The following is a 25,569-nucleotide window of genomic DNA, read 5'->3' as shown; positions in this document are numbered from 1 at the left end:
TTGTAATCAGCAGTAATGTCATCTACCTTCAAAGTCTTGGCTGTTTCACATTTCTTAATACCGCTGCATTTCTCAAAATATATAAGGAGGCTTTTGTGCAGAACTGAAATCCATGCATGATTTATGCTTTCTAAGGGTGAAAAGTATTGAAGTTCACTTTAAATTTTTTTAATTTAAAAACATTTAAAAGACGGTCTTGCTCATTATCAAATTAATGCATTCTAATTATACTGTACTCTATACTTCACTGGTTTGTAACAAATTAGCAGAATTTAAAGTTCACATGAACATGCCTGAGGCCATAAGTATTCTATTAAGTATCATTCAATTGATATAATTTGATTTAACATTCCACACTAACTGAATGAAATAAAATAGTAACTTCAGTGTTAACTTATTTGTCTTCTGTGGTGTGCAGACAGAAGTGGTCCTTGCTATGGCAAAGTTCTATGTTTTTGTTTCCCAGTGAGCAGCTATTCCCAGAAATGTTTTGTGTAAGATTGTGTGCTCACTCGTGTGGCATGTAAATGAAAGAGTAACTGTGAGAGTCATGCATTTCTTACTTCAGAAAGTAACCTGTGGATAATTTCCCCTTCAGTCAATTTGCAGTGTATTCTGTAGTGTCAGTATGGAGGGCTTCTCTTAGCATTTGCCAGATCCAGAACTGGCCCTGCTTGGGCAATGCTGTTGTGGGAGAAAGAAACTGCTTCCAAGTCTCAAAGGGCTCAAGGCGATTCTCTGTGAAGTCAGGAGATGGTTTCCTATTAACCACGCGGAGAATTAGAGCTTGTCCCGTGAGACTTATTTGAGAACCTGCTTGGAAAGGAGGTATCTTGCTTCCTGGCTTTTCAGTCACAATGTATCTGTCTTTTTCTTTCTGCTGCTCTTGCAACTCTGGCACTTTGTACAGTGCTCACAGGGAAACTTGAGAACTTTCACCTCCTAGGAATCAGCACTACAATTCACTAGTGCTTGTAGTATGCACCATTTCCGAGGAGTAGGAGGGCACTGACAGTGTAACACAGCTTGTCTTGCATACTGCAGTGCTCCTGCTGTTTTGACATTTCTCTAGAGAACTGAGCTGTTAAGAGATATCTAAAAGACACACACACACACACTAATTTGGGAAAAGATGGAGAGGTTTCAGTGTGACCTAGTGTGGTGTCCTAGAGTGTAACATATGAAGACATGATCAGCTACAAAAATTACCGGTGATTAAGATATCTTTTCAGCTGCACCCCTTATATTAAGGGTGCAAAGTAGAGGAAATGTTTAAAAGACTTCTACAACTTTCTGCCATCACTGGCATCTTTATCAGATAAGTTTTTATCATCTTTGTAACTCCTGTCACCAGAATACACTTAAACAAGACTCAGGTTACACCCCCAGAAGATGAGCAGAGCATTGGCAATTGCTTGTGTTGCCCTTTCCCCTGGGATGACTTGTAGCTGAGTTGCACAGTCGCCCGTGGATACTGCTTGTTCCTTCTCGTGTCTACACGAACAGTCACTGTTGTATGAAATGCACAGTTAAACAAGTAGTTTAGGTACACCATGGTCTGCTACTTGGGCCCCTAAATGACAGCCGTGTTGTAAATGCAACCTTGAAAAATAGTAAACAATTATACTTTTGCTTTTATGTAAGATTTGGGCTAAAAGAGACCTAACCTCATGGAAGTGGTTCTTAGTAAGGTGTACTCTTCAAAGGAGATGTACCAGAACTCAAGGTTTCTTCAAAATATTCATGAATGAAAGTGAACATATTCAGACATCTGACTGTGTGGTGCTCTTGTCGGAAGTGGTAATGTAGGAATGTTTTGGGGTTTGTGTGTCAATGTAAAACGCTGCTGTTAAAGCTACAGTACCCAGCTGTGAAAATGGGAGAAATTCAGAATTAGTATTGTGCATCTGGTCAGAGACTGCAGGAACCACATTCCAAGGAGCAGGTGATATTAAGCACCTTCAAAACATGAGTCTCTGTTTAACTATTTAATACAAAGAGAAATAAACAACTTAAGGTATAATTAACTACAAGACACTCTCCATATGCAAAAATAAATTTAGTTAAGGAAAAAGAACACATTGAACATAGTTCAGAAGAATATTGTCATTGATCTTGTTTTTAAAATCTTACTTTGAGTGAGTTTACACCATTTAGTCATGGAAAATTCTGTTAGTTATCATAAACACGTGACTTGGCAAAATAAGCATAGCACTGAAATTCTGCTCTCAACAGGACAGAAAATCTTGGATAAAAAAAAGACTTGATAAGGTAAAATAGACACCACCACCATCTCTGAAGGACTGTTTTCACATCTACAGTAACTTACAGAAATGGGGTCAGAAACATGAACTATCTTTTTAAAAAAATGTCCAAATCAATGGACTGGAACTTCTAGAGAAATATAAGTCCTAGCCCAGGAAGTCAAGGAATGAAATAACAGAGGTGAAAAAATGCAGGTGTGCGTTTATGGACACCTTCTTGAACTGTTGGTTCTCAGCCCAGACAGACACGGAGATTCATCCCAGTTGTGCTCAGTAGATAATGATGGTGAAACCAGGTTTTGCTGTTCATACTGTTCTCTTCTTCTTTTTGCTTTGCTTTGCTTTAGGGGTGGTGATGTTTTGATAGATGGTTTGCAATTCTGACTTTTCTTTATGAAACTTTTTTTTCATCCCTTACCTGTGTTCTGGCTTGTTGCTTCTGCTAGCAGCATGTTGCTCCTCTGTCACTTAACTTGGATAGCATCCTGCACCGTGAAACTAGTATTAAGGAGTGTATGTTTTATGCTTGAATGTTCCTCTGGTGATGTAAAACTGGCCCAGGAGAACCTTAGAAAATATCAGAAAGCACAACTAGATCTGTAACAAGGGAATACATTTTAAACTGCAACTCCTTTTTAATGAAATCTGTAAGCCTTAATGAATTAATTTGGACATACAGATGTAATTGATAAATATTGAAATAAGTCAACTGAACTGTAGTGTTTTTCTAGAGATTTTGTTGCTTTGTTTTTCTTTTCTATATATTGAACTAGATCTAGCCACATGTAACTTAGGGCTTGAAGGATGCCTTAGTTTCCTGGAACTGCCCACGTGAGATATAAAAACCGCAATACTGAAGTGTGGTTTGTATAATTTCCTGGTTCACAGGGCTGATGTGCATTGTTTTATTTGTGATGGTTTTCTTTTCTTAAAAATTCAGGTATCCTTTCCTGTCCTGTGTGCAAACAGACCTGCTTTGCAAGGGATGTAGTTGAGAATTTCTTCCTCAAGGACTTTCCGACTGGTGATTCAGCCATGGCAAAGGTAAGTGAAAACCACAAAGTTGGTTGCCTTGTGGGTTGTTGAAACAGTACCAGATGAACATTGAAAACAGAGCAAATTTTGTTTTGAACAACAGACTCAACAGTTTGCTTAGGCAACACTGGAATTACTTCACTATTAGAGATGGACATACTGACTTCATAGTACTTTTTGAATTTCAGTTGAAGAATGAGTTTCACTCTCTATATTTCAAATAGCCAATTAAAAATATTGATCCTACTGTATCTACCATAATCAATATATTAGGAAGATACTGAAACTCCTGGATTCCTCATTGCCCTCTTTCTGCTCTCAACAAAAAGTAAAAAAATCACAGAATAGTCAGTGTTATAAGGGACCTCTGGAGATCACCCAGTCCAACCTCCCCACAAAGGCAGGGTCACCTGGAGCAGGTGCACAGGAACGTGTCCAGGTGGGTTTTGAATGTCTCCGGAGAGGGAGACTCCATGACTTTCCTGGGCAACCTGTTCCAGTGCTCTGCCACCCTCAATGTAAAGAAGTTCTTCCTCATGTCGAGATGGAACTTCTTGTGTTATAGTTTGTCCATTGCTCCTTGTTCCGTCACTGGGCACCACTGAAAAGAGTCTGGCACCATCCCCTTGACACCCCTTTGAGATATTTATATGCATTAATGAGGTCCCATCTCAGTCTTCTCATGCCCAGTTTCCGCAGTCTCCCCTCATAGGAGAGATGCTCAAGACCCCTCATCATCTTTGTGGCCTCCACTGGACCCTCTCTAGTAGCTTCTTGTTTCTTTGAGCTGTGGAGATCAGAACTGAACAGAGTACTCTGGATGTGGCCTCCCTAGGGCTGAGCAGAGGGGGAGGATTGCCTCCTTGATCTGCTGGCCACAGCAGCAGATTGTTGACTGAGTGGTTACAACAATATTACCCATTAGATCGTGTGGGCAATTATAATTTTCTGATTGTCTGTTTTAATGATAAAAAAACCACATCACATTGCATTTTCCCATTGGGGAATGGATTCAAAGGGTAATCAGAAGACAAAAAGGATTACTACCTTGGCCTTGTATTGATACTGTACCTAGATGGATTTCACTTCTGTTAAATACCCAGTTAATAGGCAGGACTATTCTTGCAGTTTTGTAGTTGCCACTACTTTGGGTTGACAGGAGGGACAAAGGACAGAAAAAGGTGTGTCTCTTTCCCCTGTGTTACAAAACAGGAGCAAGATTGATTTCAGAATGTGATAGTATTACCTATAGCTGGGAGTTAAAAGAGGTGAGAACTTGTCAAAATTATTCTGTAGTCGGCTGGCTGTTTTATACAAAATGGGGTCCAAAGCAAGGGAAGAGTAACAAAGGAACAGGGATACAGGACTTCACCTTCTGCACCAGCTTCTGGGCCTAGTCTGTCTCTTTTGCACTTTTGATTCCTAAGGAAGCTAGATAGCCATATTGGATATTCAGTTTCAGGAACTTTGGGTGGAGGTGAACACTTATCCTCTTTCTTACATTAAGGAAAATGTCTTTCCACTCCACTTAACCTCTGTAGAGGCAGCAACAATTTGTAGCAATGGTTCTGTCCCACGCAGAAGGCTTGAGACCTCTTTAAATTGAGACAATGACTTTCCCAGCGACATGGTTGGAAAAAGTTCTAGAGGGGATGCACTTCATAGAATCATAGAATCGATTGGGTTGGAAAAGACCTCCGAGATCATCGAGTCCAACCCTTGGTCCAAATCCAGTCCATTTACTAGATCATGGCACTCAGTGCCACGTCCAATCTGCGTTTAAAAATCTCCAGGGATGGTGAATCCACCACCTCTCTGGGCAGCCCATTCCAATGCCTGATTACTCTCTCTGTAAAGAATTTTCTCCTGATATCCAACTTAAATTTCCCCTGGCGGAGCTTAAGCCCGTGCCCCCTTGTCCTATTGCTGAGTGCCTGTCAGTCATTTCTGTGTTTCATTTTTTTCTATTGTTAAAAAGTAAATAATGTGTAACCTAATCCATGAAATGTTCTGGGGAAATAAAGTCAATACAAGCAAAGTGTATTGACATCCTCAAGTATAAGTTGCTTGTAGAGTGCCACATAACTTGATCTAAAGCAAGAAGGGGTCTATTCACATGCACTCTTCAAAGAGAAGAAGCAAATGCATGAGATATTGCTGAACGTTTAAAATGCACTTACTATACTGGGATTTCTTAATTACTGTGACTCGCATCATTTACTTTTCAATGACAATTTGTGTAGAAAGGAAATCAAATGAGAATATCTAATGTCTTCAAAAGCACTAGATTATTTTTTTTCAAACCATCTTTAAAAGAAGGTTTTTCTTTTCTGTAATCCCTTAGGAGCCCTAAGAGCTGTTCAGTAAAGCATATTTCTCACTGGAGCATATGAGTACCCTAGAGCAAATTCTCATAGTCGTTGGCTTACTTCCTTTTTATTAACAGTCAAGTCATGTAGCTTGCTTACTGTCTTTAACCACTACCATCAGCCCCCAAATTAAAGCCATAGTTTCACCATCGGTGACATCAAAAGGAGAAGCACCAGGTCATCTAGCTGAGACAGATGAACTGCCATCATTCTCTTAATTTACCTAATGTGTTCAAATGGGAATCTGTCAGGGAAGCAAGATGTCTCTCAGTGTGTGAGACAGTGAAGTATGAATGATAGAATGTGCTATATGCCAGCAGCAGGAGTTTCAAAAAATATGCAGTTCAGAATCTCTTGCCCAAAAGCCCATTTCCATGTCATAAATAATGTAACTCTGGAAACACTCTACAATTTAAAAGTAATGTTAACATGGAGCAGTGTCAACATAAATTCTAGTCAGACTGACAGCTGAACTGTTACAGGTAAACCTGTGTTTAAGCAGTTTTGGTTATTGCAGAGAAGGAAGAGCATCACTCAACTTTTGACCTGATCCCTAAGCTGGCCCTTGATGGGCCTACATTTTAAATTAGACACTTCTTTTTATATAACCAGCTTTGCTCCCAAGCATAAATAGCTTTGCATTTTGGTTATGTAAGTTTTATTAGGCTTTTTTGGTTTAAATTATGACATGTACCTTTTGGAAAAAAAATGTTGATAAGCAAATGGCTAAAATAGCAGAATGGCTTGCACAGACAGTTCCCTCTCTAGACAATTAAACACATTTGAAATTTTGCTTTGTTGTCTTATTGTCAAGAATTGCCCAATCTGTTAGAAAAAAATTGTGAATATTTAGAAACTCTTGAACAATGAGTTGATAAGAGTGGTTTGTACAGTGTTAAAGCAAATAGAGTAAACTCTAATTTTAAATAAAGCAGTATAGATTTAGAGTAGCTCTGCTGACATAGCTCCAATTTACTTTCACATACACAAAAGCAGAAATAACCAACTTTTTTTTCCGTTCCTTAATAAATAATTAGTGACAAACAGAAACTAATGCATGACACTAAAATGATGTGGTAAAATGCTTCTGCATAATGCTATGATTACAAAGGAAATGCTAGTTAAAAAACTTTTTGATGGACTTTCTAACATTCCACATATTTACTGGGCAACCTAGACTATCTTTTCTGAGGTAGAAAATATCTGTGTCTGTCTATGTAAATATATATATACAGAAATATATAAAAGTAAGATGTACACTCATTTGACGTGTTAAAGCCATCAGTAAGTACTACAGCACTAACAGAAAGGGATAGAGCATGCCTCTCATTTTCAAAGTGACTTTTAACCTAACCCTCCTTAACTTAAATCAAACAAGTCTTATTTCATAGTTTCATTGCTTTTTCAGTTCACAAGAAACAAGTCATTATGATTATTTCTTCTGACTTCATGTGTAACATGGAGACTAGAATTTTGCTGAATAATTGTTGCATCATGTTTGATTGTGCTAAAGCACAGAAAGACAACCAATTTTATTTGAAAACTTCAAGTCTTAATTTTATTCTTCTCCCTTTTATACCATAACCAGACTCTTAAGATAACTTGAATTGCATTAGTCTGAGAACAGAAAACATTAAGCTTACCAGTCTGAATCATGGTCTACTAAAAATAAGTTTGTACAGTTAATTTGTTATCCTTGTATGTAATTGCACTTTTTGTTCTTAGAGCTGCTCCATGTGTAAAGAGAAGAGACCTGCTCACAGTCTCTGTACCAGATGCAATAAGTGGCTGTGCAGCTCGTGTACAGAGGAGCACAGACATGGCAAGGAAACTGGAGATCGCTTCCTGTCTGTATCCCTGAAAGGCTGCACAGGTACTGAACACACACAGAAATTTCATTTCTTCTCATGTCAGTTATTCAGTTGAAAAAGGAGTAGTTGCAGGCTCTGTGCCACAGACACCATGCCCTGGCTGCTTGACTCAGAAGGTTATGTACCTGTCAACGAGAGATTATGTGATTTTTCTCCAACTTTAAGGCTATTGCCACAATCAGTATTCCACAGTATTAGAAAAAGTTTGGATATTTGTGTTTCACAGGTATGATCTTCTCCACACACCTTTCCAATATGTGGAGTGAGGAAGGCTACAAGAGCAACAGGCCTTGCCCTTTTAGTATTTCTGTCCTCCTTTGTGTAATTTCATTCAGAAAACTATGATAAAGCAATTCCTGTGCACGTGGGCAAGGTGTATGAGGGAGTCACAGACAGCAAAAGGCTGTGATCACCACAGGATGTTCCTTTTCTAAGCCTGGAGGGAAAAGCATATGTCCTGAGTGTATCTTGCCATGAGCAAGCATAAATGAAACCCACTGGCAAATATGTCTCATCCGTGTGCCATGATGATCCACAGAAAGTATTACCATCTCCTATTACTGCTCCTTATTTTCTTTACTCATATGCCAGAAATCTGCTGTGGAGTATCCTAACCTAAACTTATGTAAGCAATTTGTAACCTGAAATAAGAATTTTTCAATTTTATACAGTGATTTAAGTTTACGCTTTGCTAAGGTATGAATTTATTTGTGCTAGAGAGTTTGTTCTGCGCTTTCCTTCTTCATAAGGAAGATGAAGGACAGACAAAGGAATAAATATAGCCAAGTAGTTATACTTTTTATTTAATTTTTTTCTTTAGGATTTTTCTTGTGGAAGCTTGTACTTTGTACTTGCCATAGATGGAGTTCTTTTAAGCACTGGGTGGTCACATCAAACAGAGTTTGAGGCACTTGAGACATGATATGCCTTTGCCAAATAGGGTGTAACCAAAAAAAAAATTCTGTAAGAATGGTAATAATAAAAAAGCACAGATTATATTTAAATGTTTTTTGGGTCTTTTTCTAGAGAATAATATAAACTGAAGTCCCCCCGTCCTCTCTCAAATGCCCTGATTGGATGGACAATATGTCTTTCTTCTTGAGTTGATGACAAGATAAGGACTGTGGTTTTGAGGCTCCAACTGTTTATAATTTCATTTCACTTTATCTAAGATTACTAACTCATATTGTTGACAAATACTGGTAAGAAAATATATGTGTGACTTAGTTGTGGGTTTGTGTGTGGTATATAAATAAAAAGATGCAAACGCATAAGATGAGAAAGAATTTTAGGTTAGTGCTAAATTCTATATGCTGAAAAAAACCCCATGAACAAGGGGATTGGTAGTGCACATATAGGCTAGTTAATACAAAAAATTATTTGGAATGTAATCTGTGCATTATTATTATTATATATTTTATTTATTTAGGACAGATATCCCCTGAGAATACTTCAAAGAAAGCAAATACTTGAGCTTAGACTGCTGGTTTGGGTTTTTTTTGGCTTCTGGAAATAAACCATGCTCTGCTTTGAGATTCAATTGCTATCTTCATTCTGTGTAAGGTGCTTCTGAACAAGTCACCTTCTTTGTAAACCCTTGCAACAATTGAGAGATCTTGCACCTTTAAACTGTTCTATCATTTGCAATTTGCTTTACAAGGGCCAGACCTTCTTTTGTCATCCGAAAAATGTAAGATATCCTGGATCTGAAGTGAAGTAAAGTAGGAAAAACCCCTCACTAATCATCCCTATTTCTATTAATTTTGGTAAACAATTTCTTCCTTGAGTGACAGAACTAGAGGAGCCTGGCTTCCCCGGGAGACTTTTCTGCTTTTTCGTGTTATCTGTGCTCAGTGTAATACATCTGATCACCCCCTGCCATGCAGAGCCTGCAGCTCTCTGACAGAATTCCCCTTCCAGTGACACTGGCACATCCTCTTGCTTCCTTCCTGGGCCATCCACTGCTTGCTGAGTGAGATCCAGACCACACAGCTGAATGGCTGAATTGGATGCCCAGCAGCATCCTTAGCCTGATGACTCCTGAGGCTGTGGTGCAGAGCAGTGTGCCAACTTCATCCAATTTTTGAGAATTTACTCTTCACTCAAATTTGTATTTAGATGCTAAGGGCATGGGGAGAGGCAGGACTGCGCTGGGCCAGAAAAATGCGATATTTTATAAGAGGAAAACAATTTTAAAGTAGCCTGATTTCATTTTGTCTACTGTCTCATCCTTTGTGAGTCTAAATAAAGGCCCACAAAATGACTACTGATGGTAGGGGATTCCCTGAGAGGGCTTCTTGGTATTGGAAATGCCAAGAAGTATTGGTATTGGAAATTGCTTTCTTTTTGGAAACATCTTTATGAAACTACTTTATTATTATCACTTCCATAGCCTTTTGGTAGCTTGGAGGTGGGGATGTGTGCATGTGCTAGTTAGAGTTCGTTGTTTTGAATGTGCTTCTTGAGAGCCGGAATGGAAAGTTTTGGGAGTGTTCTGAGTCCCAGTTGATTAGCTAAGAGTGTTACTGAACTTCTACCACAAGACCTTGTTTTTTAAGCATAAAACCAGAAGTATAACATACACTGGACAGTGCTGTGATTCCCATCTCCCTACTCCCCCCCCCAGTTTGCCACTATCACTTATATGTTGTGTAGTTGCTCTACTGTGTTCTTGTTAGCTGAACCACTTCTAGAGGTACTATCAAAAATTGCAGTTCTCTTTTGAGTGCCAGACAATTACTGCTGGTTATGAACATGAAGAGATGATGAGAGGTGATTCACAGATGAGTTAAACTGTACTACTTACTGTTTTTCACACACACTGATGTTTCCTGAGACTTAGGAAAAAACTGAAAACAAAAAAAACCCTCCAAAAAAACCCAAAACCCCAAACAAAAAAAAAACAAAACCAAACCAAAACAAAAAAGCCTTGAAAAGTTTCTGGGTCTGTGACCACAAGACGTCAAAATTTTGAAATCTGCTTCTGGAATGAATTTGATGAGCACTGGAGAACTAGATGCTGGCATCATGAGCCAAAGCTTTGTGGCAGATCAAGCAGCAGTCTTGGAGGAATAATCTCTGAAGAATGAACATTTCACTGGAGGGCTCTGTATTAACACTAGCAATAAGTTAAATTAGTTAAGTTCAAAGTTCTTCAAAATTCTTGAACTGCTTAAAGTCACAAAACCAGAAGCTCCCTTAGTCCCAGCTTTCTCAAAAGAACATTAGGTACAGACTCTTTCCTTGTTATATGGAAATTTGTGCTTTGCAACTGAGAAGAAACAATCCTTTTGTCAAAACTGTGTTGGGGTAAATGATCTGGTACTGACATCTCAGCTATGTACAGGCTAGTGCACAAATTGAATAATTTTCTCTTTGCTATACTATCCTTTTCTTTCAGTCTCTCAAGGCTAAGCATGAACCTACAAAATCAAAGTTTGAGCCATTGCGATTTATGCAAGTGGAGGGAGAACTGTATTAGCTAAGATGAGACTGCTTTTCCAAAGTTGACATGAACTGGTTAGAGGAAGAGAGATTGAAAACTTTCTGTTAATTATTCGAGAGATACACCTGAGATAAAGAAAATATAGGCTGTAGAAAATGGTGACTCAAATGATGAATTATCGGAATTTAGGGCAACTGAGCTTTCCCTTTTCATCAAATGAGGTTCTTATCAAGAAACTAACATGGATAGTTGTGGTCAAGGTATATGTTTCTAGAAAAAACCAGGCTTTTGCCCTTGTTTAGCACCTGATTTCTAAGTATTAAACTTATTTTTAAACTGAAGAGTGTTGCTCAGAGTGTAAGTAAAGTAGGTCAAGAATACCACAGCTCAGTGGCAGTTTTCACTGACATGTCAATTGAGGCAGGGGATTACTAGTGGCAGAGGATGTGGGTCTGTGTTGTAATTAGATAACACTGATTTTATCTTTAGTTTGCATTTGGAATCTGCCTGTCTCTTAAATCTGACATGGTACTAAAGAAATCCCACTGATTTCTCTTGGATGATTACAATCACCAAAGGGTAAAGAACCCTTTACAGAGAGAAAAATGGAGAAATCATTATATAAGATTGTGACTAGGCTTCATTATACACAGACCTTAAAGACAGCATCTCATCATAAGCTGGAGTTTAATATGAATAATTTGATCTTGAGTTTTCAGAAAAACAGCTTGTATGCTTTGTAGATGCTAAACACTTCCAGAGGTTTTTCCAACCCATGAATCTTGAGATAGTTATTATGGTCTTTTCCTTTTCCTTTTAAGATGTAAAATCTGATCCTATAAGGGAGGAAAAGATGGTCTTTGACATCCATATTGGCTATATATTGGTTATACAACCTCCTTGTTACATATTATTTGCAATGGCAGCTGCAGGTTTTAATATAAAAGTACGTTTGCAATATAATCAGGAAAAAATATTGCTTTGAAGGTGAGTTCAGTTTATACCTTGCTAGAAGAAAGTACTGGAGAAGAATAAAAAAATCTAATCTAATTTTCTCTTTTAATAATGCTATCTATTAGCATTTGATTTAATAATTATATAAACCAATAAACTTCCCCAAAGAATAAAACATGATACTGCAATAAATAATTCATAACAATGTAAACTATGTAATGCTGTTACATAAAATCTCAGCCTAATCTGCCACAAATTATCTTCTTGCACATTGTTAAGAAGGCGGAAGGAAAGTCAATTGAACTGGAGGAAATAAATCAACCTTCTTAGAAATATTTAGAGTAGATAACAATCTCAAAACTAGGCAATTTGATGTGTTGTTTTAGAGCGTGGCACGGATTTTCTCCCTATTTTCGTTCTCATTGTCAGCCATCAGATTTTCTTAGCCTTTCTACTTCTCTGTTGTGGCTTCTCTGTCACTTCTTCCAGTTTGAAGTGACTGAGTCAGTATAGCTTGTTGTATGCTGTGGGTTTGTTATTGTAATATTATCACTTCAAAAGCTTGATTCCATAAAAGGCTCCATTTTGCTACAGGATGAGAGGATGATCTATGAGCAAATGATACATAAATAATATTTTTGTATAATTTTAAGTTTTTATCAATATTTGTTATCTAATGATTGCATTATTTAGTTTCTCACGTGTTGATAAGCAATAATGGGATAGTGTCTTTGTTGGAGTACTCTGAGGATCCAATCATGTGATTTTTCTTGTTGTCCCTGTATGTATTCCAGTGTGCTAATAACGTTGATGGTTCTGTGGACACAGGATTTGAACACTGACCTGCATAAATCTGTCACTGTACCCGAGCTTGTGCTTTCTGTTCATTTTGAGAAAACAATATTTTTCACCAGTAATGGTGATGGCCTGTCCTTACATTGGTTAATAAAATTAGGCTCTGGAATCTGTGCTTTTTGGGTCCAAGAAAAGACCTTTGGCCTTAACTGTTAATGTAGATGTACTTGTGAATATCTAATTTCAGAGTTTGTTTTGCCATAGTTTAGCTTTTCTTTTTTTTTTTTTTTTTTTTTTTTTTTTTTTTTCTGAAACAATTCTACCCTTCAGGAAAGAGGGCAAGAATAGATTGTACAGAAGCAATGCTTCCACTTTGCATATCCACTGTCCATTCTTACTCTTCATCACACTACTCTTTAGAAAATCCTTTTAAAAATGGATTTTAGGGCCTGATATCAACCCTAGCTGCTGAACTTTATAAACTGCATTGGACCAAACACAAATTTGAGAAACAATTGCTCATATGACTTTTTAAGAACAAAAGGTTTCCTTTCTTCTGCTGTGACTGCAGGTTTATATAATATGTTTGCAATTCTACATTTTACAGTCCAGTTTTGTTGAGTGATTTGCCAGACCAGGGCATTCAAAGTTGTGAGGCAAGTGCACCAAATCATGAGAGATACTTAAAACTCATGAGAATTTGGAGGACAATATGAATTTGTTTTGATGCCTCTTTTTCTGACCCCCTCTGATGTGCTCAGTTTGTAGGACATATAAGGCCAGGAAAAAATATAAACAATCCCTGCTTCATATAATCGGATGGTTCCAGTTCTGCTCCTTTTAAAAATATCAAGACTTTCCATACAATTGTGAGTTTGGTTACTCTTTTTCTGAACCCTAACAGTAGTCCTTGTCAATGACACCATTGTTTTATTTATTTCCCTCAGCAACTGAAGATGAAGCAAGCGAGTTTTCCTTATTTTGTCCAGTGCACACTCAAGAGCCACTCAGGCTGTTTTGTGAGACCTGCGACACCCTGACCTGCCGCAGCTGCCTTCTGGCAGAGCATAAGGAACACAGGTACCACACGCTCATTGCTTAATCATAATCAAGGCTAAAACTGTAGCTAATTGGTATCTAAGACTTTTCATCTGTGTTTCCTGTCAGCTGATGCTGCAGGCTGGTCTGAACTTACAAGCCACAGCAAACTCAGTTCAGTTGTCTTATGTCCAGGTGGTGTAGCCCCCTCACAGGGGCACTCCCTGCTCTCAGCATTGTGTACCTTTCCAACTGTACTGTCTACCCAGGTGCTGTGTATGCAGAGAGTTCCTCATGACTGTGCTCAAAGGCACAAGTTGAACTCTATTCTGAGCATGTTTCAAGTTCTTATGTTTGTCTCTACCAGGGACTTCATGACTGTACAAGACCTGAGTTACCAAGCTCAAGCATGCTGCTTGCCTGTGGAAGTGTGTGAGCCGTGTAAGGAATTGTTTATAGACAGGGATATGTTTTGTGACATGAGCCTGCCTGTATGAGGTTTGATAAGGTTCAGCTGCCACAGAGAGCACCTGTAGTAGAAAAGAAGCAGGGCATCACGTCCAGACAGGTATTAAGGCAGCTGGTCCCCTAAACTCATCAACTGATAGGTTGTTTATTTATGAACATGGAAAAACATAGTGTGAGAATTTCCCCTTCTTTTACAGGTTCAGACATCTTGAGGAAGCTCTGCAAAACCAGAGAGTTATTCTGGAAAATGTTGTAACCAAAGTGGAAGAGAAAAAAAGTGGGATTCAGGTTTCAGCTAAACAGATTGAAGACAGGTAATTGCTATGCATTATTAAATCACCCATGAAAGTGGGTGATTTGCAAAAATATTATTTTCACTAAATGTAGGTTAACAGAATTAAGTGCAGCTGCTATATTTTTTTTCTTGGAGGATAGGAAATAATAGGAAGATTAAAAATATCAAATTTGTGTTTGAGTGGTGCTGACAAGTCATGGTATTGTAATACATGATTCCGTAGTCTTTATAAGGCATGTGACAGCTGACTTCAGAGATAAGATTTTTTTTTTTGGTATAATCTGGTTCTGAACTAGAATTTGAAAATATTAGGAATAAAGATAATTTTTAAAATACCTTATTTCTTAAAGAAACCTGAAAACAAGCTGCAATGCAGTCAAGACTAATACAAAAATGAAAATATTTAATTATATGAACTGGATTTCAGCTACTGGTTATGCAGTTAGTAGCTGTTGGATCTCTCTTTGGCATTAATGAAACCATTTCAAACACCTTCAAAGAGTACAAATCTATTTGTACTGTTTATACTCTAGTATAAAGTGGAAGTTTTTTGAATGTATTCTGTGTGTATTTGTTGACAAAGAACTTAAGACTGTTCTTGGCATGATGCTTGCGCGAATCAATCAGCATAAGCATGTCACTTCCAGAGAGCAGTGGTCAAGGTTCAATGTCCAGATGAAGACGAGACAATTGGTGTCCCTCAGGGGTCAGACTGGGACCAGTACTGTCTAATATCTTCATCAATGACAGAGACAGTGGGATCAAGTGCACCCTCAGCAAGTTTGCAGCTGACTCCAAGCTGAGTGGTGCACTCGACATGCCTGAAGGATGAGATGCCATCTAGAGGGACCTGGACAAGCTCAAGTGGGCCCCTGTGAACCTCCTGAGGTTGAACATGGGCAAGTGCAATGTACTGCGCCTGCGTCAGGGCAACCCCTGGTATCAAGAGAGGTTGGGGCATGAAGAGATTGAGGACAGCCCTGAAGAAGGACTTGGGAGTACTGGTGGATGAAAAGCTGGACATTCACTGGCAATGTGGGCTTCCAGCCCAGAAAACCAGTTGTATCCTGGGCTGCATCAAGAGCAGTGTTGCCAGCAGGTCGAGGGAGGTGATTCTGTCCCTTTACTCCACGCTGGTGAGATCTCACCTGGAGTACTGCGTCCAGCTCTGGAGTCCTCAGCACCAGAAACATGTGGACCTGTTAGAGCAGTTCCAGAGAAATGCCACAAAGATGATCAGAGGGGTGGAATACCTATGAGGATGTGCTGAGAGAGCTGGGGTTGTTCAACCTGGAGGAGGGAAAGCTTCATGGAGACCTTATTGTGGCCTTTCAATACTTAGAAGTGGTTTCTAAAAAAGATGGGGACAGACTTTTCAGAAGGGCCTCTTGCAATAGGACAAGGGGGGATGGTTTTGAACTGAAAGAAAGTAGACTTAGACTAGATAGAAGGAGGAACAGTTTTATGATGAAGGTGGTAAAACATTGGAATGTGTTGCCCAGAGGGGTAGCGAATGCCCCACCCCTGGAAACATTCAAGGCCGGGTTGGATGGGGCTTTCAGCAACCTAATCTAGTTGAAGATGTCCCTGCTCATTGCAGGGGGTTTGAACTAGAAGACCTTCGAAGTTCTCTTCCAACCCAAAACATTTTATAATTCTGTGTTTAAAGAGAAGTGTGAGAGAACTAATGGGAAATGATACAACTTGCATTGGATTTCCATCAACAGTTAAATCAGTTCTTGTAACAAATAACTACCAAACTATGAATAAATGACATATCAGTTGACTCATTCAGGCATGTGTATCTCTTACCCATAGGTTGCTTGAAGTAAAACATTTGTACAAAAAAGTAGAAAACCAAATAAAAATGGCCAAGATGGTTCTGATGAATGAAATCGATAAACGAACAAACATCCTTCTTGAACAACTTGAAGTAAGTAAGGCTAGTTTATTTGATACCTTGGGAAATTAAACTAAATTAAATTTAACCCCAGTGCCAATGGAAAGAATATAGACTGTGAGAGCTATTGCCCCTTTGTTTATATTTTCAAATATTTCTTTTCTTTTTTTTTTCCTGCAGAATTTTATGTAGAATCAATAGTTGACAAAGATTCAGGGTGAAGTGACAAAATGTTTGCTTATCATGAGTCAACCACATTTTCTAATGCATTTACAGAGAATATGTGTGCACCTTTTGAGTACCTACAAAACAAACCAGCTTCTGTTTTTAATGTCTAATTCGTAGAAGCCCAATAGCAGCAGAATTAATATCCTGTTTCAAAAATGATTCTTTGGTCTGCTTTCTGCAACAGACCCAGTAGTTTTAACTCTTCAATTTTTGGAATCCAGTTGAAATATATATATATATATGATTTTATTTTGAAATGTACTGAGCACAAAAATTGCTGATCAGAGTTTCCAGTTCTTGCTTATTCTTGGGTCATTTTAGCAGGTACAGGAAAGGCAAGGCACTCAGCATGGGCTGGCTACCTTGAAACTTATGTATTTTTATTCAAATGTGGTTACTCAGCTAAGTAGCTTTGCAAAGAGGAATTTATGTTATCATTTTTATCTTTTTTTAAGCATTAAGTAAATTCAATGTTCATGTATTTTGACAACATTTCAGTGTTTGTCTGAGTTATCTATAACCACAGCTGAACTGTGCATGCATTTGCAGTGCTCAGTTGAAGTGCATTGCGGGGGCATTGGATGGAATTGGCAGGTACGAGGTTCAAATCAGACAAGGACAGGTTGTTCTTCACATAAATGGTGAATAAGTGTGAAACTCCAAGTTGCTATATGCTGTGCATGGGTTCAAAAGCAATTAGAGAAATTAATAGAAAAATACACCGAGGCTGCTAATGTAGACTCCGTTTTTGTGGTCCCTAAATCATGGAGACCGGAAGACTGTTCCGAGGAAATGGTGCATGCTTCCTCTTGTGTATTCTTTCTGGAGTCTCTGCTGTTGTGTATTGTAAGAGCAAAGAAAGTGGTCCAGGTGCAATTTTGATCCAACTTCTACAGCTTTCTTGGGTTACATTAATCTGCTAAATCGAGGCCAGAATAATGCAGATTGTTTGCTCCTGGGGAAGTCATTGCTCTTCCCGAATTCAGACATATCTCCTGAGTAGGATTTTCTTTCCTTTTATGATTGCTGGTTTAAAAAGAGCCTAAACAACAGTATTGCTGGAAATAATGCATAACGCAGTGCCAGTGATTGTATGCAATATGGGTGTTTGAAGAATTGACATCTGTCTTCTACTGATTCACATTATTAACAGAAGATCACCAGTGAAAGGAAGCAGAAATTGGAGCAACAACTGCAAGGCGTTGTGGTTTTAGGCAGACAGGTAGAACATGTTCAGAACTTCATCAGCTGGGCTGTGTGCAGTAAAAGCAGCATCCCATTTCTCTTCAGTAAAGAACTGGTAAGAGCAATACTTATTTGGCAGTAATTGTGAGAACTGTTTTAAGGACTTCATGTTTCTCAAATAATACATTTTTCATGATCTTATAATTGTGAATAAAAGCATCATCCTTTGATTTGTCACCAGATTGTATTTCAGATCCAGCGTTTATTAGAGACAAACTGTAACACAGACATAGGCCCTCCTCTGAAGATCAGATTCACCTGGGATCCCTCCTACTGGACTAAACAACTATCCAATATGGGTAAGAAAAATATACTAGGCAAGTGCCCAAAGCTAGACTACACAGATATAGACAATACAGTACTTTCCTGAAAGGGCTCTCCTTTTTTTGTTTTGACATCCAGTTTTGAAAGTCTTGTCTTGTTCTGAAGAAATGCTAATGTAGCTGAGCTGTTTTCCCTCTAGTTATATCAATTCATCTATTAAAAGACATCATTACATGTCAGATTCTTTTAGTATCTTAGTGGCCAAGGGACCTGAGCAATCTTGAGACACTTACAATTAATGGACACAGAGATGACTTTAGGACACTGACTACATAATAATTATTTATATAACAGATGTGCATTCTGTGACTTTGTTTCCCAGCTGCTGTGGGTTTTTACAGTAAATTCAGTTCAGCAGACTGATCAATGATCTAAAAGATCAGTTCTCTTCCCATTTTAACATATTAAAAACTAAATGGGGTAAAACACTATCAAAAGTGTTGCAGGGAGTAATCTTCTTTTGACTAAAAGCATGGACAAGATCATTTCATAGGTCACTTCTATTTCTAGCTTTTATGAGTCTCACCTGTGCAATATCAATCTCTTATTTTTGTCACTTTCTACCCTGGAAGCTGTCTTGTGTACCTGTGTTTATGGATGAGAGGATAAGCTCATCCTTTAGTAAAAAATGAAAGTATGAGCCATATCCATAATTTAAGGTAAAATAAGGTAAGGTCAATTTTTCAAAGTGTTTGCTGTGTAATTCAACCATGAGTTCCACTGACATCAGTAGGAGTTTGCTATGCTTTGAAATCACTGAAAAATATTGAAAAATTTGTCTTGAATGTATGTTGGCAGACTGTTTAGACGGGATATTTTAGTATCTTTTATATATGAAATGTGAATGATGGTCATTTCCTTGTCTCCAATTTTTATCGTGTAAATTTGTCAAGACCATTGGAGAGAGTAAATTTGTCATTTTTTTCCAGGAGGTTTCACAATGGAAGGTGGACACATTTCTCACTCAGATATGCTACTCTGTGGAAATGTTCAAGGGTTACAAACCTCTTTGTACCATGGGCACCATTCATCAGCACCACAGCTGGAGCCTGTGAATAGCCAGGCACATCCATTTCCACCCGCAGTTCAGTGTTCTGCACCTGTGTGTTGCTCACACTGCCTCAGCATTCCACACCCAGACAAAGCTCAGCCTTCTTACCAGGACATAAACCACCATAAAAATTTTCGACAACCTCCCGAAATGCATCAGCAGCACTTCCCTCTGCAGTACAGCCTGCAGCAGCAACTGGACAAAGAGCAAAGGGGTGCCCCCCAGCCCGTGAAGCTGACGCAGTCAGGGCTGGAACAGCAGTCGCGGTCCGAGCCGGAGAATGCATCTGGGAGGATGGGGAAGCACTTACCACCCCAGCAGCTGCAGCAAACTGCACCCCTGGGTTATGCTGTTGCGTCCCATGAGGCTCAGCAAGTTCACCCGAGCCACCCACAGCCGTTCCGCACACAGGCTTCTCTGCAGGCATCGGCTGGGCAAGCGCAACTCGGTCACCTCCAGAAGATAAAATCCAACCACTCGCTGCAGCCGCCCCCACAGCAGCAGCAGCTGTCTCTGCCATCACCACCATCGGGTCAGAGTGAGAGCACCCACAAGCAAGTCATCCAACAGAGCCTGGACATCATGCACCACCAGTTTGAACTGGAAGAGATGAAAAAGGATCTGGAACTTCTTCTTCAGGCCCAGGGACAGTCCAGCTTGCAGCTGAACCAAGCCAAGCCACCTCAGCACGTTCAACAGACCATAGTTGGTCAAATCAACTACATAGTAAGGCAGCCAGCCCCAGTGCAGCAACAAAGCCAGGATGAAGCACATGTAAGTTCTCTAAAAATTCTTTCCTATTGTGTTTAGTCAATGTAAGCTCAGAATGGGAGACACCTTTGACATTTCTTGTATTTGTTTGAACTTTCTATTGTTGTCTTGTATATGTATGCAGCAGAGGCTTTATGCCTCATGCAGATTGGGCCAAAATTTTCTGTAAAGTGCTGCATAAAGAACCCAGATCCCAAAGGTCTGAAACTCTAAATAGTCATGTTGAGCAGCATATGAGAGAATAAAAGCACCATCATTCCTCCTTACTTCCTAGTAAACAGGAAACTGCAGGACTGCAGTAGTCTCACTCTCGATTTCAACTCTTTTTTTTTTTTTTATAAATTTGTTAATGTTTGAGAGAAATCTTTATTCATTTTCTACTTACGATTACTTCAAACATCTCTGTTGTTGTAGAGTCTTTTCAGGCTTGTCATAATGTGTATGCTGTGAATTGGTCTAAATTTATTGCCACTTTTCTTTCTAAGATGTTGAAAACACCAATTCTTAATTGTGATTTGTAGGTCTCTGAGAGCTCCACAGAACCTGATGCCCAGAAGCCTGCCATTTCTCTTGACAAAAGTGATAGTCCCTTCCTGTCACAGTCACTAGATGAAGAAGCCAGTGTCAGCAGTCACTCCCCTGCAAGGACACTCCAGCAATCAGCTTTCCATCCAGTCAGAAAGGTATAAAGAACTTTTTTAAAAAACAAAATTTAAGAAGAGAAAACATTATTTGATAATATTGAATATAACTGGGCATTGGAGTTCGCAATCAGGTGGAAAAAATTAAAATACAGTAGAAGTCAACAACATGGAAGACATTCACAGCCTAACCTTGTGTGCATCTCCCTGTGAAGGTGCCTACACACTGGGCTGTAGCCAGAATTAGCAAATCTTTTATAAGCTGATAGTGTTTAGGTCTGGCTGGCATAATTGTTAAGCATGAACTGGTAAATAAATAGAACCTCTCTTTCTTCACTGCTTAAATTCTGTCCAACCTATATCTCTAGGGATTTAACTATTAGGACTTGCTAACTAGTATAGTAGTAGCAGTTAATTTGGAGGGAAAAAAAAAAGAAAAGTCAGAGATGCTGATGAAATCAGGCCTGAGAAACACCCTGCAAAATAGTTGCCCTGGAAGTAACAACACTAGTTATTACTGAGGGTGTGTTGTCTGAAAGGGATGTAATTCCATTGTACTTCTTCTTTTTGTTTGTATATAAGCAGAAATATCATAGTTGATGTATCTCTAGAATATTTTAGCACATAATAGAGCCAGGCTTTCATCCTTCCACCAGCTGTGAGGCCCTGACTATTGAAGAAGCAGCATGAACAAAACCAGGAGGGCTAATCCTTATCAGTAGATCCTTGCTGGCTCTGGGTATCACCTGTGCATTTGAAACAGAGAATCTGCCTTTTACTTCTCTGTACAGTTTGTTTAGAACACACCAAACAGCACATTATGTTTTGGTTGCTCAAATCTGTTTGCTACTTCTGTGCATGGCTTGTTTTGCGTTCCATGTAGAAGTCTTTCATGGATATTTTCTCTTGGAATTTGTGTGTGGAATATTATGGAAGTACTTGTCTTTCCTTACCAGCCTCAAAAAGGAAATTATTTTTCTTCTTTAGTATGTAACTTTGTTAACTCAACATATTTATGATGCAATACCCACTCAGAGAATTGCTGGAGATCCCCTTGGGAGTTGTAGAGACATGGAAAGGTAATGATTATTGAGGGCCTGAAAGCAGCATGCAAATCAAATTTGAAAGCCACAAAGAAATCTGAAATTTCTCACTTAATCCTGTAAATGTGATGGAATTTCTGGATCAGGCTGATGGTGTCACAAGATTCTGAGATGATGATCTTTGGCTCTGAACTTTCACATGTGAACCTCTGAGGATACAACACAGGACTGAGAAAAGCTATGTGGATTTTCTAGGATATGGCTACCTTTACTTTAGGATCTGACTGTAAAAACTGAAGATGTGTATTTAGGACCTGAGTAAGACCATGAACCTGAGCTAATACTTTTCATGTAATGTAGACATGTCCTCAAATTTATTTGTGAAAGTGAATGGTGATGCTACCCAAGTAACTTTCAGAAGTTAAAGAAGCTGTCCTTTGTCTTCTGGACCTGTAATAGAAGGTTATTCCCAACACTTTAAACAAGAAAAGTCAGAAAGGGGGAAGAAAATGAAAGTAGATGTGCAAGAGAGAGAGAGAGAGAGAGAGAGAGAGGTATAGTCTGATGGGAAAGAAGGAGTAATAAAGGAAGAAGGGCTGAATTGTTCCTGTAGAAGTTGAGGTGGCAAGAAGAGGATATTCCTAGAGGAAAAGAAAAGAATTTTTTTCTAGTGGTACTGGGAAGTGTATGCTCTTGTGCAGAAAGCACAGGAATGTCTGGGGTTTTTTGGCTAGTTTTCTGATACCTCTGCAAGAAATGGGAGCATTCAACAGCTACAGTACCCCGTCTTTCCTTGTATTTATTTCTTCTAATGAGCTGTTTGGGATGAAGATGTAATGTACTGACAGCTCTGGCTATGCTGAATTAGAAATGATGAAGGGAAACAGCACAGTAAGGAAACCCTTGAGATATAATCTTCATGAATGTTGTTTAAAGATGTCTGACTGCTTTTGCTGACAATTGGATTAAATCTAGGTTTAAATGGGAGATTGGTTCCTGTTTAAGAACAAGGGAATGTATCTATTCTCATCTCTGTTTCACCCGATTAAATATTTTTCACAGTCCTCTCCAGACAAAAATTTCTGCATAGGTGTTTGACCATTTACTCTCATATGGCCTGTATTCAGAACATTTCATCTCTCTCAAGTTCTTGGAGGACATGGAAAAAGTGAATGTGGACAAGTCTGAAACACTGCACTTGACAAATATGGTAGAGAAAATGGCTAGATAAGCCTTTTGCTACCTGAAGAAGAACTGTGTTCTGTCTTTTGGAGAATAATTGGTGTTGGACTTTTGGCCTCATTGCAGTTCTGCTGAACTCTGACAGCCTTCAGTTGAGTGCAGCATTCCTAGTGGAGTAGGTAATTCTCTGTCTGCTGAGATCCTTTCATTAAAGAGAAAGCAGTGTGTACCTGAATTAACTGTTTAGTGATCTGTCAAAAAAAAAAATAATAAAAGCTTTCTTTAGCCCAGAGGTTTCCTTTGTTTTGGAGTGGGGCAAGGCTTGATTGTGCATGCAATTAAAAATCTATGCATTAACTTAGAAACATGTTTATGGTATGCATTTGATATTATTGACTGATTTACTAGATAAATTATCTGAATACAGGATTACATTTATGTGTGAAATAATATGGAGTGGATGCTAATAATAGTTTGGGATCACCACATTACTCATAAACAGGGAAATCATAAGTAGACGATTCAGATCATTCCAAAAAAGTACTAGTGGCGTGAGGCACTCATGTGCCATGTGACAGCTTTTGAGTTCCAAGAGCACCTGTTCAAGTTATTCTGATAAGTACTGTTTTCTTTCCCTCACATTTAAAGCTGATTATTGATAGGCAGAAGTAGAAAAACAAGGATGAAACACTTCGCACATTTGTAAAATGTCCCTGTGTGTTATATTTCACCACCTATCAGGGCAGAAATTAAATCTGGCTTCACTGTGCAGCAGAGTTTTGGCTTTCCAATTGTACAAAATAGAGTTTTCTAGCTGGTGTCAAACACAGACATTGTCACCAAGGCTACTGCAGTCTCGAAGTTCAGAGAAATTCCTGTCTGTGCCTACCTGCTCTGTATGCATGTGTATAATATAGCCTCTAAACGTGTAACTTCAATTGTAAATGGGAGTGTTTTCATATGTTTCACTGGTTTTGGAGCATTAATGGTGATGTTTGTCAGCCTTTCTGTCTTTCTGTGTATTCTTCTAACTAGTCTTTCTCTGTGAATTAATTTTTTGTGCAGAATAAATGTTTCTATACTTTGACCATTGATTGTTTGATGTAAGTACTGCACTTAGCATAATTTTGGGCTTGATTAGCACCTTTTAAGAGCACAACACTAGAAAAGAAATTTTTCTGTCCATGTGCAAAATGGATATAATTTTCTCTTCATGGTCCCCTGTCGGTATACTTCAATCATGTAGCCAGGACCTCTGTTTTGGATTGTGGAGTTGTTCCATCTCTACGCCTGTCAAATACCCAACCTCTCCAGTAAGAATGCCAGCAAGACAGAGAACAAATTTCAGAATAACTTTGGTGATACCTGCACTTCAGTTCCAGGGAATTGTGCCAAGCTCTATCAAACAAGTTTTACACAAGCTGTTGAATTGCTATGTTGCAGTGTGAAGGAATGAGTACTCAATTAGATTAACAGTTTTGTGGAAGGGGTTACCAACCTTCTGCAATGATATGGTCCTCTTGTTGCTTTTACATAGTATGATATTGAGTTGTTAATTTGAACACAGGACTGGAGAGGTCATCTAATCTGGAACAGAGGAGAGAATAATAAGATATTTTGAGCCTAATTGTGTTTTCAGGAGTAATAGAGGGAATGCAATCTCTGTTTTGTTTGTGTGTACCTAATTGTCATTTCTGGTTGTGATGAGCAAGAGGTCGAAAGGCTGTAAAGAAATGACACAATTGCTGTATATCTATAGCACAAATTTGTAGTTTGAGCCTCAGGTACTGCTGCAACAAACACTGGTGTTGTTGCAGGGCCAGCTGGACATCTCTCCTCCTCAGACTCCATAAGTGCACCCCTTTCTGTAGTTTGGAACAAGACCTTTACTTCTGGGAGGGAGGATTCCTTGTCTTCCACCTGTTGAGTCGGGTCCTGGGTAGTGGAACATTTTATACCCTCCCCACTAATCCTAAAAACCTAACCAGCTTGGGTGTGGTTCTGCCTGCTGGGACACTGCTTACTTGTGAGTAGATTGGGCACTTGCAATTTGTATTTAGCAAACTCAGGTTTGGTTATGTTCCTTAGAAATTTTTGAGCTCCTTTGAGTTCCTTAGCTCTTCCCTTGAGCTATTAGTTCACCTTCTGCTTAAAGTGAATCTCTGAATATGTCATGGACTGTATTAGTAAGTTATTACTGAAGAGTTGCACAGATCATTCATAGCTGTAGCCAGTAGTAGATACTTAGGAAAGGGTGTAAGAAACAGACAAATATAAAATCATGATAAACAATCCCATCTTCTGAAAACCAGCACTTTAGGGACTTTCTGACCTGAAGGTTGTACCAAGAGAATTGTGTTTTGGAGCTCTTCATGGACCTGACCTCTGTGAATTTTTCTAATCCATTTTTTGAGTCCATTTTAATCCTATTCTACAACAACGGAGTTTTGCATCGCGTAAGTTCCTCTGTTTGCTTACTTTAAGTCTGCTTCCTGATAGTTCAGGCAGATGCCTTCTAGTTCTTGTGTTAGGAAAACCAGTGAATAATCACTCTGTATTCACAACCTTCATAATATCAGTATTGGATAGGTCTATATTGAATTTACTCTCAAAATTTCTTTTTGAAACTGAAAAGTGATCGCTTGCCTCT

General features: G+C 38.8%; 1 protein-coding gene across 1 annotated transcript in view; it reads left to right on the top strand.

Annotated features, from left to right (window-relative positions):
• The window catches only part of TRIM66 (tripartite motif containing 66), a 49,839-nt gene that overhangs the window by 7,392 nt on the left and 16,878 nt on the right, over nucleotides 1-25,569 (top strand). The window contains exons 2-10 of the mRNA XM_027737705.2: nucleotides 3,205-3,308; nucleotides 7,394-7,541; nucleotides 13,681-13,813; nucleotides 14,437-14,553; nucleotides 16,353-16,467; nucleotides 17,816-17,962; nucleotides 18,089-18,206; nucleotides 19,161-20,056; nucleotides 20,575-20,736. Of these exons, the coding sequence (XP_027593506.1) occupies nucleotides 3,205-3,308; nucleotides 7,394-7,541; nucleotides 13,681-13,813; nucleotides 14,437-14,553; nucleotides 16,353-16,467; nucleotides 17,816-17,962; nucleotides 18,089-18,206; nucleotides 19,161-20,056; nucleotides 20,575-20,736 (1,940 nt within the window). The remainder of the gene's footprint in view (nucleotides 1-3,204; nucleotides 3,309-7,393; nucleotides 7,542-13,680; nucleotides 13,814-14,436; nucleotides 14,554-16,352; nucleotides 16,468-17,815; nucleotides 17,963-18,088; nucleotides 18,207-19,160; nucleotides 20,057-20,574; nucleotides 20,737-25,569) is intronic.

The sequence above is a fragment of the Pipra filicauda genome, unplaced genomic scaffold (genome assembly GCF_003945595.2).
Source record: "Pipra filicauda isolate LSUMZ 115617 unplaced genomic scaffold, ASM394559v2 scaffold26_size5592650_pilon, whole genome shotgun sequence".
Classification (NCBI taxonomy): domain Eukaryota; kingdom Metazoa; phylum Chordata; class Aves; order Passeriformes; family Pipridae; genus Pipra; species Pipra filicauda.
The sequence above is the reverse complement of the archived record's forward strand: the minus strand, read 5'-3'. Positions and strand labels throughout refer to the sequence as shown.